Source organism: Tiliqua scincoides, chromosome 7, assembly GCF_035046505.1.
Source record: "Tiliqua scincoides isolate rTilSci1 chromosome 7, rTilSci1.hap2, whole genome shotgun sequence".
NCBI lineage: Eukaryota > Metazoa > Chordata > Lepidosauria > Squamata > Scincidae > Tiliqua > Tiliqua scincoides.
Window position 1 is genome coordinate 64,844,723 of NC_089827.1, and position 13,001 is coordinate 64,857,723.

General features: G+C 39.9%; 2 protein-coding genes across 3 annotated transcripts in view; one reads left to right on the forward strand and one right to left on the reverse strand.

The window, feature by feature from the left end:
- Positions 1 to 6,797, forward strand: part of CEP83 (centrosomal protein 83) — a 34,048-nt gene extending 27,251 nt beyond the window's left edge. For both annotated transcript variants that reach the window (XM_066633405.1, XM_066633406.1), the window contains 6 exons: positions 313 to 388; positions 1,222 to 1,379; positions 3,885 to 4,014; positions 4,818 to 4,921; positions 5,150 to 5,327; positions 5,995 to 6,797. In XM_066633405.1, the coding sequence (XP_066489502.1) occupies positions 313 to 388; positions 1,222 to 1,379; positions 3,885 to 4,014; positions 4,818 to 4,921; positions 5,150 to 5,327; positions 5,995 to 6,177 (829 nt within the window). In that variant the 3' untranslated portion in view covers positions 6,178 to 6,797. The remainder of the gene's footprint in view (positions 1 to 312; positions 389 to 1,221; positions 1,380 to 3,884; positions 4,015 to 4,817; positions 4,922 to 5,149; positions 5,328 to 5,994) is intronic.
- A 1,594-nt stretch (positions 6,798 to 8,391) lies between these two features.
- PLXNC1 (plexin C1) overlaps positions 8,392 to 13,001 on the reverse strand; it is a 67,745-nt gene continuing 63,135 nt past the window's right edge. Inside the window, exons 30-31 of the mRNA XM_066634305.1 lie at positions 12,912 to 12,986; positions 8,392 to 11,728 (exon numbers count right to left, since the gene is read on the reverse strand). Coding sequence (XP_066490402.1) covers positions 11,603 to 11,728; positions 12,912 to 12,986 — 201 coding nt within the window. The 3' untranslated portion in view covers positions 8,392 to 11,602. The remainder of the gene's footprint in view (positions 11,729 to 12,911; positions 12,987 to 13,001) is intronic.

Here is a 13,001-nt window from a genome sequence, read left to right on the forward strand (position 1 = left end):
CTAAAGAGTTATGTGACTACAAGCCAAAAGGTCTTCTGCCCCCCCCCCAACAGGTGTCAGTAACATTCTACCCTCAACTAAAACATTCCACTGTTCCCTGGTATATTCTGTGCAGAATCTTCTGCTGAATCAGACTACCTTTTAAATCTGCAGTGGAGGATTTAATACTGGCCTGTGCTTCCTTCCACTGTGTTTTTTCCCTTCTCTATTGCCGCATTCCACTTTGTGGCATTAGTTTTTTTAAATACTGTAACATAGATTTATTATTTATTTATGAGCCTTTTAAAAATCTGACACTGCATTCATTTGTAGGATAAGGCTTCAGCAGCAAGCTATTACTTCTGAGGAATTAGAAAAAGAAAAAAATGAAAATCTGAATCTAAAGCAGGTGAGCATCTCAGGTAATTAGAGCTTTCATCTTACTGTACTGAATCATTAAACCACTCTGTTTAAATTCAACAGCAGCTGATTCAGAAATCTCCAGATATTGGGGATTTTATTTTTCTGATGGGTTTCACATCTGGGGCTTACCAGTTTTGAGCATCATCTGCCCTTTTCCAACCCCCATTCTTGAGATAAGCCGTGCTGCTTCCAGCACTGGCCTGCCAAATGTTTCTGGGAAATTCACAAGCAGGTCATGATGGATTAGAGTTGTCTCCTGTTGTTTGCAGCATCTGGTATTCAGACGTAGGCTGTCCTTAAGCACAGTAATTTAACAATCATGGCTAATAGCTGCTGACTGTCTTATTTTTCATGACTCTGCATGATCTCTGTTTAGAATGACTGTTGCCATACCTTGTGCCAGTGAATTCAGTGTTTGCATTGAATGAAGAAATACAGCAGTAGGGAGAGAAATGGTCTCTACACCATTAGTGCCATGAGGTCAAAATCAACTTTTTTTCTTTTTACAAGCAAGTTAAACAGTACATGATCAGGCAATTAATTGTTGCAGGCTTCAATTTACTTCCATTGACTCTGAGGTTTGACCACACAGCTACTCTTCACCATGTTTGTTTTGTTTCTCATAATTTGCAGCTGCTCAAAAGAAACGGTCTGCTCATGCTGTGTCACTTGAACTGTTTGAGAGCCTTTGGCAGAAAAACGTAGCACTTCTATAAGCTCTTGCACAATTGTATGTGTTGGGACAAGTCTGATTTGCTCTCTAGTGGTTTGACGCACAACATTGGAGTCCTCATTCCTACAAAATATTTTCTCTTGCAGCATATCCATGATTTGCAGCTCCAGGTGGCTTCACTTTCACGTTCAGAGAATGACTTGATGGATTCCAATAATAAACTCAAGGAAGTGCTGGAGAGATTAAAACAGGAATGTCGGAATGCAAGAAGTCAAGCAGAGAGGGCTCAATTAGATTCAGAGAAGTAGGATTTCTGTTGTACTTGCTGCTGTTGTGTTGCCCCAGGAAAATAAAACTATATGGAGAGTCGGTTAGCCTGAATGTTGATCTTGGGTTTAGCTGCCTATAGTAGAAACCTGTAGCATTCTCTGTTGCGAAGGTCATGCTTGACTGGGCTTCCTCCATCAAGCATTTGTGGCTGCTTATTGTTTGGCTTGTTGCTGAGAGAGCCAATGAGTGGCTATAATGGGTGGAAAAAAGGAACCTGGCCAAGGGGCTACAGTTAGCTGAGAATGCCTGCTAGCAGCCAGGTGGTATGCATAGGTAGCCCCTGCAACCAGCCTACTGCTTCCTGGGTGACCTTGGGCCAGTCACTTTCTCTCAGTCTCACCTACCTCACAGGGTTGTTGTGAGGACAAGAAGGAGGGGAGGAGCAGCTGTGTAAACTGCTCTGAGCTCTTTGGAGGAAGGGCGGTATAAAAATGTGAATAAATAAATAAATAAATAAATAAATAAATAAATAAATAAATAAATAAATAAATACTGCTTCCCCCCACCTGCTGCCTGAGGGGCCCACCTCACCAGCAGGTGACAGCTTTCAAATATTGTTAAATTTTGGTTAGCAAGAGATAATATATGGCAAGAAAATACGTTGCCTTAAGGAGAGGTAGTAAGTTGTTATAGAAGTATTTAGTTCTGTCTTGTGGGGTTGTAACCTGAGACTTTAACTAATAACACAGTTAGGAAATGAATTTACCTCATTCCATGAAGTATAAATGAAGCCTATACTGTGGTAAATATCCTAATGTGAGATGTATGACATTTTTGTGGGACAAATTCACACAGGCAGGCACATTGTTTGTAGAAGCAACATTTCACGATGACTTACATGTGTATGAAAAGCTTACACGTGTGAAAACACTACAACCTGCACTTTCATATTGCCTCACATTTTTAGCATATTATCTGCTATATTTGTAGTCTTCTCTTCAGCTCCTAAAAGCATTTCCTAAAGCAGTTTCCAAACAGCAAATTAAAGCAGTTCATGGTTAAAACTATTCTAACCTAAAAATAAAAGATTGGGGGGGGGGGCGATAGCACAACTATATGAATGTTTGGAAGTGGACAAGGTGTACGTCCAACAGGTGTCCAGTCTTTGCAGTTCAAGCAGGCTAGAGTAGAATACGCTGAACGAGCCCCTCTTCTTGCTGGTTCTCGCCATCAGGCATTGTTCTGGCTGAGCCTCAGTCTTTTCACAGTGCTGCTATAGCAGCCATGCAGGAAAAGGGCAGCTGGAGCAGAGGAGAAACAGCTGATGCTTCCAGTTCTCTCCCAAACCAATATTATGGCACACAAGAGAGGGAGCAGCTGAGGTAGCCTGCAGAGATCAAAGAGTTCGAGTGGCTTTTCTTGCTAATTCTCGCCTTCAGGCCCTGAGGTCTGGCTGCTCCAGAATGTATCCAACAACATAGATTTCAGTGATGTCTTATCCTGCCTTGAAAGTTGTATATAAATGTGGGGTTTGGTCTGTTGCCAGTCATTTCAGGATAATAGCCTGATTAAGTATTTATAGTGAGCACTTAAATATCTTCCAGAAGTTATTACTGGAGATTGAGATCACTTAATCCTTATTGAGTAAGGAAAAAAAATTACAAAAATTCCTAGTGTTAGAGGTATTGTATACAGTGCCATACACACAAATGGCTACTGTGTACAAGGAACGTTAGATGTGGGTCAAGCCTACTGTTTCAGTTAAATATCTTTTTTGTGTCTTAGAATGCTATTTATTTTTTTAATGCATCAGATCCTTGCTCCTAGATCTTAATGCCTGTACTCCACTGCTTGGCAAAAATTGATAAATATCCTACATTTGCCAATATGCCAGGATGATAAGGACTCAATTTAAGGATTCAATTTAAGGATTCTGATCCCAACCCTGGTACTATTTGCTGTGAAACCAACACACGTTTAACCGTTATTGTAATGCTGTTCTAATAGAATCTCCTGGCACAGCAAGTCCCCCCCCCCTCACCTTCACACCTGTTGTGTTAACATATGCTTTGGACCCCTAGACTTTTCTTTCTATATTTGTGTGGATGTCAAAGAAACAAGGCTTTTAAACCCTATTTGCAATATATCTAGCACAGCATTTCCTCAACTTTTGTTTGTGGATTTTCTGGGCACATTTCATTCTTGCACTTTAAAAAGTAAATTTTTAGAGTGTGTAAAAGTTGAGAACTAACCACATCAGCAAAGGAGCCCATACTGTGAAAAATCACTGCTCTGTGCCTCTTGCTTGGCACAGGGGAATCCTAGCGCAATGACTCATGCACATTTGCAACACGGAACCCTTTCTGTGGGCAGTCAATTCTTTTGCATTTCATGTTTGGGACGATCCAATACAGAGATTAAAGAAACTCATCTGCCCCTAGTGTGGCAAATTGGACGGAGCTAAGACTAGAGCAGCACTCGTGCAGTATACCTGTTGTGTGGACCTAATCTGCAAGGTAACCATGTTTTGATTTTCTAGGATCGTGGAAGACAAACGCATAGAGTGGCTGGAGGAAAAACATAAACTTATTCAGCGCATCACAGAGGCGGAAGAGAAATATAACCAGATGAAAGAGAAATTGCATCGAGCAGCAGTTGCTCAGAAAAAGGTGTAAGGATGGCTGACGTCTGACGGACGCATTTCATCATGAACTACTGGACTTATGCAGTGTACCCTGTAGCAGGCAGCATGTCCTAATTTGTAAAACAAAGTCAATTATTAGCATCTAACACCTAACTTTAAGTTTTAAATGACTGAGAAGCCATGTCAGGATCAAGAAATAATACAGGCTCAAAAGTGATGCTAAAGTCTAATTGGAATAATTCAAAGGGCCAAGAATTAACTGTTGCATATCAACACAAACTGCAGATGTTGTATATGATTACATCTGTCTTGCAGAAAACTGTAGATGTAATGTGCGTTTTCACAACCAACCTTATTTCTACAGTCCTGCAGGATAGCTTTTCTCCTGATCTTCAGAAGAAACTTGAAATTTGAATGGGAGAGGAGGACATTAGGTGGTTTTCTGCAGCTATCTCCCATCCTAGTAGAGGTCATTATTTTGTCTTGTTCCTCTCTTGCCTTGACAAAAATACATATTCTTCTTTTGTTGACCCTGAAGGGATGCAACAGCCCCTCATTCAAAGCCTTCATTTTCGCCAGTGAAACAGGCAAAACTTTTGCATTGTTATCATTATATATCCTACAGTAAGGGAGTCAGTTGTATCAGCTTATTTTCAGTGCTTCCCCCCACCCCCTAACTGTTTAAACTGAAAATGTGAATGTTAGTCCCCAATTAAAGCAAACAACAAAGAAAATGAAATATTGCTTCTAAAATAACTGGGGTGAGTGAATCTATAATCAATCAATATTTATTTCTCCAAATGTACATCTTACTTTTTTTTAATGCAGAGAAAGACACTTAATGACAATAAGCAAAAGAAACTGCTGGAGAAAATAGAACTTTTGGAAGCCAAGAGAGAAGAATTGGAAACAGAAAACCAGGTCTTAAATAGGTACATTTAGATATTGTTTAATTCATTTAGAACATTTAGAAATTGCACTCTGTTTCAGGGATATAATTACTGTCAATATAAAATACATCCTTCGTACATCCTAAATACATTCTTCACTGCCTAATTTGAGGTTTTAGCTGTGGTAGCTTTTGCATGCTTGAAGAAGTCAGTATCCCATTTAAAAATGTCATGGTGTCTGCATGATGTATCTTTTGCTGCTTTTTTCAGACAGAATGTTCCTTTTGATGAACATATCCGCCTTCAGAAAAGACTGAAGGATTTGCAGCGTAGGCACAATGAATTTCGCAGGTTAATTCTGTTTCCTAACATCCCAGCACTGAATCCGGGCAACTTATTGACTTCAACCTTCGTTCCTGGACCAGAAGTATCTTTTCCTCACCTACAGGTAGGTGCCATGTCATCTAGAAATGCTTCAGGGTTTGTTTAGGGGGCAATAGCAATACAGTAAGCAGCAACTGAATGCAGAGGTGTGAGATTTATTTCTGAAAGTTTTGAATACAGAAAGCTTAATAAAACTATCCCCAAAGTAGTCTGGTCAGGTGTGGATTGTCACAAACTGCTTCTTAGAAGTTCCTCTGTTTTCCAAAGTGGTTTGCTCCATGGCACAGAGAGCTACTATTCAAGAAACAGAATCACATTTTTGGAACTAGCTCCACTGTTTGGATCATGTATTGCATGTTAATTTAATGAGATTTCTCATCGGGGCTTATATTAATCTGAACTTTTGGGGCTAAGGAGTAAGGGGCTTCTTGTTCTTTCTCTAGCTGCAGGAACTCTCCAATTAAAGTGCAGCTCATAATACCATTTTACTTAAGGTATTTACTTAAGCCCCAACTTGATGGGGCTAATCAAGTTGATTGTCTCACCATAGTGCATCTGTTCCAATGTGTACAGCCTGCTCCTGAAGCATAATGTCTTCAGATAAGATTGTGTAAGTAAAAGTCACATGAAAAGATTGCCCTTTTCATCTATTCATACATAGATATTTTAAAATTGCTGGTTACAATCTTGTATATATTGTTTAACCAGGACTTTTACCTCTTAATTTCAAGGAAGAACAGCATCAAAGAGAGCTTTCCCTACTTCGCAAGCGTCTGGAAGAACTAGAAACCACACAGAAAAAACAGCTGCAAGAACTTGGTGGCTCCAGTGAGAGGGCCTGGTCGGTACTAAGTCCTGATTATAGAAATAAACTTGCTGAAGAGTATGATCTATCAGCTGGGGACTCCAAATGACAACTAAACTTCTAAGCATTTGATACTTTTCATTCTTTGCCAAAAATACACCTAGCTGTGCCTTGGACTAGATGAAAGGTCTAAACATAATGAGCATCATTTTGTATTATTTTTAATTAAAAATAATTTTAACACACACTTAAAAGAAAAACATTTATTTTTTTTAAAGAATATTTGACTTGGAGTGTAAAGGGACTACCATGTTGCACTACAACGTTTTTTTAACAAGATCTCTCTCAAGCTGTTTTAAAGAGCTTGACTGTTTAGAAAAATCTCTTGGGAATCCCTACCCTCATATTTTGAACATGATGATCTTTATCTTTCTTCTATCCGTACTGTGACTTTGAAATTGGCGGTGTGCTATCACGCAACTAAAAATACTAAACAATCCAACACCAAATCGCCTTAACTCTATTGATATTGATTGCCAAGGCAATTTTGGGGTTACTATCTATATAAAGTACTCAATTATTGGCACTTTAACACAATATTATGGAATATTGAGAAAAATAACTATCTCAAAATTATTATAAATGATGTATGAATATTTGTTTTTACTTTTATACAGAGATATGTTTGTGTGCTGTCCAATAACTTTTTTGTTCACAATGATCGAATCTATTTATGACAATATATTTTTGTAAAATCTGCTTCCTTGTGTGTGTTGTTTAATTTCAGCACTGGTGAGAGAATGCGCTAGGGGATTGGATTAGATTATTGGATTTTCTTTATTCAGGGTGTCATTGTACCTACTGGAGTGCATTTGTGAAGCTATACTAATTTGTCAAGAATTGCAGTCAGTTCTTGTTCTGCGGTGGTTTATATCCCCGAGGTTACAGCATTGTTGATCCTAAAGGGCAGTGGTTCTTAAGCTTTTTAGAATGAGAATCTGTTGGGACTTATTTGAAGTGATGTCATTAACCTGGAAGTCATATCATGGCTGGAAGTGGCATCATCAAGCAGGAAATTATTTTGTGCAAAAATGCTTAGTCATGTTAGGCCACTGTTTGTGACAGAAATATTGCTGATAAGTCCATTTCAGTTTCTACAATCCCTTCTGGAGTTTTGGTGAAGTGCTATTATTTCACTTTCCAGATTATGGGCTGCTTGTTGGTAGAACCAGCCTATACATTTCAGTGTTGCAGATCTCATTAAAAAAATTCAAAATCAGTCACCAGAGGTCCTGTACCACCTAATCTCAGTAGAAAAAGGCTGTTCAGAATCATGACTGTTATGTGGCCTAAACCTGAAATCTTCATTTGTAACCCAACAATTGAATAGGGGGCTAAAGGTTAATATACATTGAGTGACTTCATTTGATACCCTCCTACCCTCTTTCAGAATTGTCTTCATAAAAGAGAGAAGAAAGAGGTTGAGTCTTGTCATGCTAGCCAGGCTGAAGAGAGACAAAGAACTGCCACGTACTGTTGGCAAAGATCTGGCAAGGTAGTGACAAAATCTAAAGCTACTTTCTAGATCAGAGACCAGAGGGGACTTAGGACCCAATCCTATCCAATTTTCCAGTGCCAGTGCTGCTGTGCCAATGGGGTATGCACTGCTTCCTATGTTGGGGAAGCAGTCTCAGAGGCCTCCTCAAGGTATGGGAATATGACGTATGACATTCCCTTACCTCAGGGCTGCATTGTGATTGCACTTGGATAGGATTGGGCCCTTAGAATCTACAGGAAGTACAATTTAGGTGGTGCTGACTGGTACCAACAGTCAGCCTCTGCCTTCAGTGAGGGGCAATGGGAGCTGCACCATTTAGAGGGGTTGCTATCCAGAAAGACTACTAAAGAACAGGCAGAAATAACATTATAAAGTAGGGTGCAAGGCAGTCATTCAAGAAGCATAAGCTTATTTTAAGGAACAACTCAAGCTTATATGAAAATATCAGATTGTCTGTATCTAGAACAAGTCCATTTTCTTACTCAAGTGATCCTTTTGCTTTCGTTTATTTCTGGAGTGGAGAAAGTGAGGAGAATGTAATGAATGAATGTGCTTTACAAAAAGAAAACAAATATCCAATACTGGAAACTGGTTTCGGTTTAGAAGTCAATCCTAAGATAACATGACCTATTTAAATCAAAAATGTTCTATTATAGTGTCTGTTCTCATGCTGGATTTATCTTAAAGCCGGCCCATGTGCAAGAATATCAAAACAACAAATTAACGAAATAGCAAATACTTTGTATTTGAAATAAAACATCTCATGTAAACAACCAATATATTTTTATCCACAATTACGCTTTTTATGCAGTTGCTTAAATATAAATAGGAATTATTCTTATACGGATAGTAGGCAGCTGGAACTATTGACCTCTGTACATCTGAAAATAAGTTCAACTGCTTGATGCAATTGCAACAATGCTCTAATATGGCTTCATCTTCAGATTGTCATGAACATTTCATTCCATTCTCTAGTTCTGATACAACACTCAGTAAATATCAAATCATTCAAAGGTTTTACAAAGGATACTTTTTAAAATTTACAATACTGCATGAGAACCTGTTAAGTTTTGTTGCTAAAGTGGTATGATTGGGAAGAGCCCTTTGCCGCCTTAGCCCAACAGTTCCAAAAATGTAGCTGAATACTTGCTGTACTGCACTTATATAAAATGATTATGATTTTAATGATCACAATCCAATAGGTTTTATTGCTTGTAACTGTTGGGTTGAGGCCAAGGGTTGGAATGTCCAAAAGACTTCTCAGGTGACCACTTTAAGTCCTTGACCACTAAGGACCAGATTTCATAGGCACTATTGATCTCATCTTTCTGATTTTGGACATTGGTATACCAAGCAAGTTTCAAGCCTTTTCCTTGAGTACAGAATGTCTCAAAAAGCTTCCAGTAAGGAGTGTGTGTGTTCTGTGATGGGTGTGAGTTGCATATGCTAAGTTTACACAGTCTCTATGCAAGACTATAGGCTATCAAGAATTGGCCCAACCAATGATTTCTCACAGAAGCAAATTACTACTTGTAGTAATTAGTGAACACTTCTGAAGGAAATATTAGGTAAATATAATTCAAATGCCTAAACATACCCTAGGCATGGGTAAATCGTCCAGTGCCAGAGTGTGAAACATGAATGAATTAAGGGAAGGAATAAATTTGGACAAGGTAAAGAAAAAGTAAATTTAAGCAGCTGCCATCTTCCTCCTTGTGACCAGACAGCCCTGTCCAGTCTAAAAAATGGTTAGTACTTACTGAAAAATGAGAAGTATGTTTTGATGCTGTGCTTGACAAACCAATTATTTCCCCTACAGAAAAATACTATAGTATTGATAGCTGGCTCACCTTGCAGAATTGGTACCTGTGTGACTCTCTCCAGCCCAATGAGTGATACTCCTTGGAGAAATAATTCAGCAAGTCAGGTTTAATTTCTACATTACCAGCCCTTTCTTGCAAATCTGTGTACAATTCAATGTGAGGAGTACCACTTTTTCTGTTCAAAAGAGGAGAAAAAAACCCTGAGAGCACTGCTCAGAAAATGGGGAAGGGCTATAGCACAGCAGCAGAGCACCTGTTTTGCATGCAGAAGGGCTCAGGTTCAATTCCTGGTACTTCCAGGTAGAGCAGATTAAGTTATCTTTCTGAAAAGCTGCTGCCACTCAATGTAGAAAAAACTGAGCATGTTGAAAACCTGTTTGTTCCCATATAAGGTAACTTCCCAAGACCCTAAGCTGGCACTTCCTGTGGCTACAACTCCCTAGCATACCTGCACCCCCCAAATATGACACAGGTTTGGTGGTAAGTGTTCACGAACTTGTATTTGCATAAATTAAGCTTCAGCAAGCCCCTATTTCAACTAAAAGAATAGCAGAAAACCTACTTAAGATCATTTTTATCTGCTTTTTGGCTTGTGAATCTACTTGAATTTTTTCAGACTTTTAGGACCATGCTTTCATATCAAATAACAAGGCAGGAGTGACTGCTTCATGGGTTTTAGGGGGACATGCCTGTTTCTACTCTTCCCTCAGGGTCCCCCAAATAATATTATAATTGAAAATTGGGCATTTTGTTTTAGGTCTGGGTGTACCCTTTGTACTTCAGTTGGATTGAAAGTCACTTCCGCTTTGCATCTGGAAACCGGACGTGGCCTTCTGAGGCTTGCAAAGGCTAGTCGAGTGGGTTACCAGCCTGGCCCAACTAAGAAATGGTCTCCCCACCCTCCCTGTGACTAATTCGGCTTCCAGAATGGCTCAAATTGGAGCCAGGCGGGAGCAAGGGCAGGTGCAAGGGCTCAGGTTGCAACCCACCTTACATGGGCTCATAACCCACCAGTGTGTTGCATCCCACAGTTTGGGAAGACCTGAAATAGCCCTATTCTGATACCCTTTTCTTCCATAGATGCAAATGTGCAGCATTTCATTCCAGTGTTTCAGATGTCACCAAATCTTTTCTGATTGCATAGGGATCTGAGTTGACAACCCCTACTAAAGAATTGGGGGGGGGGGAAGAACCCCAGAAGATTTTATGTCTTATTTTTATTTTTCTGGGGAGAAATGAATCCTGACTCAGGTATACAGTCTTAACACTAACTTGTCTTTGTCTCAAATGAGTTTTTATGGGGAGCTTGTCTGCATCCATTACAGATGTCTAGGAAAAAAATGCAAAGAACACACAAAAAGAATACCACCAATTTATCAGTCTACTGACTGCAATTAAAGGAACTGAAGAACTTGAACCAAGTGCAAGCTAGTGCCTTCTGCCCGCAGAAACCAGCCATGGAGCATATGCATGTAGGAATGTATCAGTGTTCTCCACTCCACTTCAGTCCCACATCAAACACTAAGCAAGTCTCAATATGCCCAGCCATGTGTCCTCTTTGTGTCTGTCTTACAGGCATCCAGTGACTTAGTGCTCTTTAAGGCCTTTGCACACAGGCTTTGTGCAGCAGGAGCATATATTTGTGCTTATATTAAAAAAAACTGAGAAGACCTTTTAAGGCCCACATGGAATTGTCACAACTCAGGGAGAGCATGCAGGCTATTTAGGCAAACTCTGACCTAGAGCAGCACCACACTGTAGCTGAAATGCAAGCATGTCATTTTATATAAGTTTTGTGGCTCTGGACTTCTTAAACCACACTATATATATAAAAAATACTTGCCAAGGAAAACATGGTAAATACTCTATAAAAAATACAGCCCAAATCTTCATCACTTCAATCCAGCATAGGAGCTCAGCATGTGGCAACATTCTTCGGTTGATGCAAATGCATACTGGCTGTGCATCTACACCTGCAATAAAACCTGTCTCTAGGTTTCACTGAACAGCTTTAAGCGAGTCTTTTGGTTCAAGCTGGAGCTGCACACTCCCAGCTGGAGTCACTAGCTGCTGCATGCTACCAGAGAAATGGATTTGGCCCAATATTTTGAATTCTGTTTTAGTGTCAACCGCAGTTTTAAACATTCACACCATCATGGTTGGGGATCTTCTGTTGCATTCCATTTGCATTTTTTCTTTTCGTCAACTAAAGCTTTTGCATTCAGGAGCAGCCTCTGAGCTTCTTCTAGTCCTCGTTCTTTTTCCAATTTATTCAGTATCTATGGAAACAAAGAAACGTGTGCTTACTTATTTTAACACAGTCTCACAACATGAAGTGTAAGCACTGCCTGAGCAAACTATTCCCTCTAATGCCAGGCTATATCAGCATTTTATTTCACAATCACAGGATGAGCAACACTTCCACTGCCAACAGCAATCTCAATTAAAAACCCACAAGTGTTTTGAGTAAGTGTAAGCCCAACCTTATATAAGAGCAGGAGCACTAAGCTATGGAACTGTGACAAGAGCAACAGGCTCCCAGGTTCAACCATCATGGAGAAACAATGCACCCAATGTGTGCAAGCTGGCCCTATGCCCTTCCGGTCAAAATATGGCAGCGATTTATACCTGGCAAACATGCAAAATATGCTCTAGCACAGTGTTTCTCAATTAGTGGTACGGGTACAAGCAGTAGTACTCAAGGTGGTATCTGATGGTACTCATGAGACCCCTGGACACCTGCAGCCTCGCAGCAAGACCAGGAACACAACACAACAACCAGATAGGGGGCTTGGTTCAGCTCAGTGGGCTAGTTCAGCACACAAGCTATGTATGAGAATGGGGCTTGATTTGAGGAGCCCTTTAAAATGAAGGGAATCGGTCAGTCTTACATGTACGCCCACAGAAGACATTCAGAGAGATGTACTGGAAACTATACAGAACCAGATTTTGGTTCCACTAAGGCTGTACTGCAGAATCAAAAGCATTGGGAATGTGGGTGGGTGGCTGAGCTCAGGCAGCAGGTAGCAAGAAGCTCATGATGCATTTTAGGGAAGGCTGAGCCTTGATTACAGTATACCATTTGATCTGGACAGCAAGGACAAACCATGGTTGGCTACTTCAGATGTAATTGAACAATGCTTTGCCATGAAACATGCAAGAGGAGAGGGAATAGGAAGTGTTCAAGACTGAGACTCATTTGTATAACTCCAAACCATTGTTTGTTGTTACATGTGAATCAAGCCACAGAACTGGGCCTTGATCCTAAAGAACATACATCACACAAAGCAAACATTCTGACCCCATTTTTCCTGAGCAGTGGGCATGTTCATAAATGTGCCATCACTCCAATCCAGCCAATCAGGGTTGGAAGTTTCAGGACCACAAGTATTCTAAAATACAATGATCATCTACCACAGCAGGTTCACAGACGATAACCAGGGAGAGAACAAAGAGCCTTACTTCATCAAAATATCTTGATATGTATTGATAGATTTTAGTCAAGGCCGCTGCCTTGTTAAATTCATTTTCATGTTTCTGGGGGGGAAAAAA